The 6,753-nt window shown below is 46.1% G+C and overlaps 1 protein-coding gene across 2 annotated transcripts in view; it reads right to left on the bottom strand.

Moving 5' to 3' along the window:
* Positions 1-5,511, bottom strand: part of LOC114656296 (rho guanine nucleotide exchange factor 7) — a 54,270-nt gene extending 48,759 nt beyond the window's left edge. The window contains exon 1 of one of the 2 annotated variants that reach the window (XM_028807838.2): positions 5,205-5,511. In XM_028807838.2, coding sequence (XP_028663671.1) covers positions 5,205-5,293 — 89 coding nt within the window. In that variant the 5' untranslated portion in view covers positions 5,294-5,511. Of the gene's footprint in view, positions 1-5,200 lie in introns of both variants that reach the window. The other variant, XM_028807839.2, reaches the window with a different exon arrangement.
* Between the last annotated feature and the right edge of the window lie 1,242 nt (positions 5,512-6,753).

Genomic DNA, 6,753 nt, shown 5'->3' on the forward strand with positions numbered 1-6,753 from the left:
CGGGTGCCAGAGTCGAAGAAGAAGAAGAAGAAGAAGACGTGGATGACGCTTCCCACAAGGGAAGGAAAGAAAATAAAATCAGGTGTGCTTTTGAAAGTGTGCCTCCTGAGTCAGTCTGTGTCTGGTTAAGTGCTGGTATAGCACCATCTACTGTCACAATATGTATTTGAAGTAAACGGTGTGTCAGACCCCATCAAAGGAGGTGAAACAGTCTGACGTTATGAGATTTGATAACAAAGAGCCACAGGGGATGAAGAATTCGGAACTCAATGCACCCAAAACAGTAAATGTGGCTCTGACGCTCCTGCAGAGCTGCACAGCATCCACCTCTTGACTGAACATCTAAATTAAAAACTACAGGAAGTTAAGATTGCGGTCTAAGAGAAAGGCAAACATGCAATACCAGAATACAGCTGCGGCGTTACAAAATGTAGAATATCCACAGACCATAATGCTTATCTAAACTCAATTTGCTAATGTTATGCCAAAAAGTGATGTAACAGTCAAAATGACAGAGAGAGATCACAGCAGACAGGAGCTCTTCACTAACGCGTGGATCCAAGTACCTGCAGTGGTCTACGTGTGTGTGTGTGTGTGTCTCTTGTGTCTCCGCACTCATTACGATTTACAGTTTAATCTGTAAGCTTCAGCTGGGCTACTGAGCTCCTGAGTTAATAAGGTCAGTTTTACCTTTCTATCTTCTCTCAATGCTAAGTCTTTTGTTCAGTTTAATTTCTTCTCTCCGTGTCTTTCCATTTATTTATTTTTAAGTGTTTTTCTGACACATGAATAGAATTGGACCACCACAGCTCCGAACTCTTAAAGTGCTTGGACCCTGTGGGCTGCATCTTTTCATCACTGCTATTCACTACAAACTTTTTAGCAAGTTGTCCCCAGATGTGAGTTTTCATTCGAGAATCACGTCAGGCCCTGTGAGACTACTGGATACACCAAGAAGCTGAGTCACAAGGAAGAACCTGCAGGTGTCCCGTCACTGGGTCAGAGAACCAAAGAGCAAGGTGACTGACCTTGGCTGGCAGGGGAGAAGTCTAGTTTGAATGTTACAATCAACATGGTCTCATTGAGAGAGCTGCAAACGTTCCCCTGATGGTATGAACACGTCTTCTTTTTCACCTCCTCATTCTCTCCATTTTCTATCTAATGGTTTGTGGGCATCACAGGATATCCTGGCATTGCTGATTGCAATGAATGAAGCTGACCTGAAGCTGGTGCCAGTCCTCTGCAGGGCACATGCACATCCACATACGGGGTGTGTTTAGGGTGGCAAGATTGGCACATATGAATGTGGGAGGGAGAGAAGCTCCTGCAGACGGTGGGGAAGGCACAGCCAGCCCCCCCCCAGGCCCAGACGCTGTGTGCGTACGCAAGAGGAAGGCCCTTCTGGGTGAGCTTCCTGGCATCCCTTTCACATGTGAGCGGAGATGGAAAGTTGCGGTGAGGTGTTCAGAATGTGAAGTTGTAATTTCAACACATTTCTCTGCCATGAAACCCCAGATATCTGCGTGCACTTTACGTGCTAGCTCACTTGTGTTTGAAACGCCGCCGTCACCTTTAATGCATAGGACAGAGCGGCAACAAAGCAGTGAGGGCTCATAAGGCTCCTTTATGTATTGAAAAGACTCAATGCCACGATTAGTCTAAGCGATCATTTCATCTGAACTTGATACACATGTGAACCTCAGTCTGGGAGTGTTGGATTGCAATGGCGTGGAGTGCTGGCGGGGCCGTATAGTCAGGCCTACTATGGGATTATGGGATTTCAAGTTCCCCATGGTATGCAAGGGGTCCCGTTGATGCTCATTGTTGGCTGAATACCAAAGTCTTGCTCTGGTCCTATGGAATATACAATAAATGAGCTATGGACGATGCGGTTATTCAGGATATGCATATCTTTGGTGGACGAATGGCACCCCACACAGATATGCCACTCCACATTGTACTTCTGCCCACCAAACAGAGCATCCCATTTTCGTGACGACTGCACACTTAGATGTTGTGTTTGAAAGACCACCATTGCTCCATTCTCAGCCTTTCCTCCTGCTGAACACCCACTAACTTCCACACTGAGGGCTGCTGGGAGTTGAAGTCCTACTGGCAAACTCAGCCTCATCTCAATAACAGGTTTGTCCTTAAACAGACAGGACGTCCTCAAATAAACGGTACCATTTGACTGGACGTCCTCTTCACTGCGCTAACCTAATACTTTTCTGGGATGCTGATTGTCTAATAAAAGAGTACATTAAGTTTAAAAATGAAATGTGGATACAATCCAATCAGGGCGCTATTAGAAGGCCCCCTAACTGCACCGACAGATGACCCAGTACAGATTCTAAATTATTAATTTGAACAATCACATAATTACATATGAATTAAAACAATAGTGATATTAAAAATAAGTCAGTTTATGAGTGGAAACAGAGGGGGTGGCAGCCATTGTGGACAAAACACCACTTTTGTGCTGAAGTGTGAACTCAGAACTCTGAAGGTGCAGGTATCAGCACTAATCACTGTGCCACCCTACTTAATATGGATGATATGTATAAGGACAGTTAATTTCAGCTAAGGAAGACTGAAGTTCCCGAGGTCAGGTAGTCATCCTCACTAATCATCTTACGTGTATTTAACACCTGCAAGTTGGAACTTCCTTGCACTTCTATTAATCCATCCAAGATTTTGGTCACTCCACCACCAATCGCTGTTCCATCCTTCTACCAGTTGACAGTAATATTACACTTCATTATGCAGTCACCTCCTTATATAGCGCCTCGCATCCTGATTACTATCACATCATCACACTTACACCTTCCCTTTGTCAACATTCAGAGGCTGTCCTGTCATCCACCTGCCCTGAGACCCACTCCTTCATGGTGTCATTTCAGCTAATCTTATATATTAGTCTGGAGTGATGCGGGTGACAGCAGATTTAATATGCAGGCCAATATGGGAGGTGACAGTTACATCACTCAGGCTGGTGACCTGAGCTCCATGGCCAGGCTTGTGGATGCAATTTGCTCTCACCCTTCATTCAAACACACACACACACAGACTCACTTAATGTGATTCAGGACTGAAGCATCGAGTAGGAACCAACCCTGGATAGGACACCACACATGTACACACTCATAATTACTCACGCTATGGTCATTCAACATCTGAAGAACCTCCTAGGAACACCCGAGCAGACTGGGACAGAACCTACAACTGTGCCACCATACCTGACATCAATGACATAAGTTTCATGCTTCTGCTTGTCTGTTAAGGACAGTTTTTTAGGTTACAAAAGGTAAAAGTTTCAAGGTCACGTAGTCATCCTCACTAATTATGACATCCGAGAAACTATGACACTAATACTATCACACCAACGGGTAAGGAGTCCCTGCTTACTCCAATTTAGGGTGGAAGCATTGGGCAGGAACCAACCTTGGACAGGACACCACACACACACACACACGCGTATTACAGTTCCTCACACTAAGATCAGTCAACTTAACTGGTTGGTAGGACATCTGAAGAAACTCCCTGGGAACATCTGAGCCAACCAGGGCAGATCCTAAAATGGTGCCACCATACCTAATATAGATGAAACTGCTTCTGCTTGTCTGTTAAAGACAATTTGCTTCTGTGCTTTTTCACGTAACAAAGGCAGATATTTCCAAGGTCAGGTACCGTAGTCATCCTCATCAATCATGGTAGCCCTAGAGACTATCATACCAATAGATAAGGAATACCTGCTTAATCCAGTTCAGGGTGGATGTATCACGCAGGACCCAACCCTGGACGGGACACCACACACGTGTGCATTCACAGTCCCTCATGCTGTGGCCATTCAACTTAACTGGTTAGTAGGACATCTGAAGAACCTCCTAAGAACACGCGAGCAGACTGGGACAGAATCTACAACTGTGCCATCATACCTGATATCAATGAGATAAGTTTCATGTTTCTGCTTGTCTGTTAAAGAAAATATTTTAGGTTACAAAGGCAGACATTTCAAGGTCACATAGTCATCCTCACTAATCAGGGCATCCAAGAGACTATGACAGTAATACTATGACACCAACGGGTAAGGAGTCCCTGCTTAATCCAATTTAGGGTGGAAGCATCTGGCAGGATCCGACCCTGGACAGGACATCACACATACACACACACACATTACTGTTCTTCACACTAAAACCAATACAACTTAACTGGTTGGTAGGACATCTGAAGAAACCCCATGGGAGCATCTGAGCCGACAGGGGCAGATCCTAAAACTGTGCCACCATACCTAATATGGGTGATACTGCTTCTTGTCTGTTAATGACAGTTTTTTAGGTTACAAAGGTAGACATGTCAAGGTCACATAGTCATCCTCACTAATCATGGCATCCGAGAGACTATCATAGCAAACTACCACACCAACGGGTTAGGTATCCCTGCTTACTCCAATGTAGGGTGAAAGCATCAGGCAGGACCCGACCCTGGACAGGACACCACATAGACATGAACATGCATTACAGTTTCTCATGCTAAGACCAATCAACCTAACTGGTAGGATAGGACATCTGAAGAAACCCCCTGGAAGCATCTGAGCCGACAGGGGCAGAACCTAAAACGCTGTCACCCTACCTAATAAATGATGACATTTTCATTATTTTGTTTGTCGATTAATGGCCTTTTTCTTCTGTGCTTTTTCATGTAAGAAAGGCAGACATTTCCTAGGTCAGGTAGTCATCCTCACAAATCATGGCACCCCTAGAGACTGTCACACCAATGGATAAGGAATGCCTGCTTAATCCAGTTCAGGGTGGACGTATCAGGCAGGACCCGACCCTGGACAGGACACCACACACGTGTGCATTCACAGTCACTCACACTGTGGCCAATCAACTTAACTGATTAGTAGGACATCTGAAGAACCCACTTTGAAGTAAGGACATTGTGGGTTTGCTTCCTGGGTCCTCCCTGCCTGGAGAGCGTTTTGAGTAGTGAGAAAAGCGCTATATAAATGTAAAGAATTATTAATTATTATTATTATTATTATTATTAAGAAAACCCAAGCAGACAGCAGAAGAACCTGAATCGTCATACCGATCAGGGAACCCAGGAGGCTGAGTACATGAGGCAGGACCCCTAACCACTGCACCAATGTGCTGCCCACCCACCCTCGTTCAAATATGATGAAATATCCAAAACACACCTACCCATGGCTGTCTATTTCCAGGAGCTCGATTTCATCTGGTCCAACGTGGTCAATCCCAGAATGCCGTGCTGTGTTGCTGCAGCAGCCCATTGTCTCAGCCGTAGCCTTTTGTCAGAGGCTCCACCAGAGCAGCAGCAGCAGCAGCTTCCCGGTCTTCTTGACATCCATGCAGCACTTCAGAGTATCTCAAGTCATCTGGAAGCAGGAAGACAGAGAGAAAATGGCGTGCGTCCTCGAGGACACGGCTGGGCTCCTGAGACCAGTGCCTCTGTTGAGCCCTCCACGTAGCAGAAGTGAAATGCAGCTCTTTCCTGTGAAGATTGTGCCTGATGACGGCAACAAGAGTTACTTCCTCTGAGGTTAACGAGGAGCTCATGTTGATCATCATGACGTTCTCACACCAACGCGCTGCCAAGCCAAGCCGCTGCTCAGAGACCCACAATATAATAAGGTCACCCAGAAGGAACAAGAGCTCCATGACTGGAACTGCTGGTGCAAACAGAAAATGACCAGACTGGTCCAATGGCCAGCACAGATCCAGCAGCGCCCCACGGCTTCGGAACAAGGAGTCTCGTCGGCTTTATTAATATTAATCTTTATGGTTTTTCATAGCTGCACCTGAGTTGGGAGAGCGCCAGAACTGGGAAACTTTCCCACCCGCAAAACAAAACAGAATTGTGCAAGAAAAAGGGTGTTCATTAGAGGGGGTTTTTGTCAGTTCTCTCAGGTGGTCTCCAGCCTGAAGGTGGCTGCTAATGAAAGATGGGTGAAGCAAGCAGAGAAACAAACTGCACGTTAATCATTTACCACAGGAATGTGAGCCCAACGATAGGTTCAGGGACCGGCTCGTGCTGTACTGTATATAGCGCCTGTCTCCATAAGACATCTCACTGCATTTCATATAAATGTAATCTCACAAATCAGCCTTCTATTCTTTCACATCATAATTAAGAGCCACTGATACTGAGCCCTACTGCAAACATTCATCTTCTAACTGTGGCTACTAGGGGACGTCACAATTACTCCAACTACAGTCCCAGGTTCAAATGACTGTTTGTATTTAACAAAATACCCTCAGATACACTTCATCTACCACAACACAATTTTCTTTCTAATTTCTTTTTATTCCTCCACCTCACCTCCCTTCTCCCACTCCCCAATCTGCCTTGAACACCCCCATTTGAATCTAACCTGGGGGTACTTGCCATGCCCAATCAGTGCCTACAGGACTCACCTCCCAATAGCGCCCTCTGGCAGCAGCTGTGGAACCCAAGAGGACCTGCTGCCCGGCAGGTATCCAAATGAGGACTTCCCAGAAGGGGTGCTGCCTCTCCCGGTGCCCTTCACTGCCGCCAGCCTCTTAACCAAGAAATGGAACCCTCTGACCATTAACGGTGTCAATCCATCATACCGACCTCCTGGCCGGGTAAGGAACTCCCATCCATCCCTGCTTTTCTATTCAGCTGACTGAGAACATCCTTCATGTTGGGCTCCCACCCAGGTCAGGGAATGGCACCCACCTCGACCAGGACGTCTGTCCATCCATTACA

The sequence above is a fragment of the Erpetoichthys calabaricus genome, chromosome 8 (assembly GCF_900747795.2).
Source record: "Erpetoichthys calabaricus chromosome 8, fErpCal1.3, whole genome shotgun sequence".
Classification (NCBI taxonomy): Eukaryota; Metazoa; Chordata; class Cladistia; order Polypteriformes; family Polypteridae; genus Erpetoichthys; species Erpetoichthys calabaricus.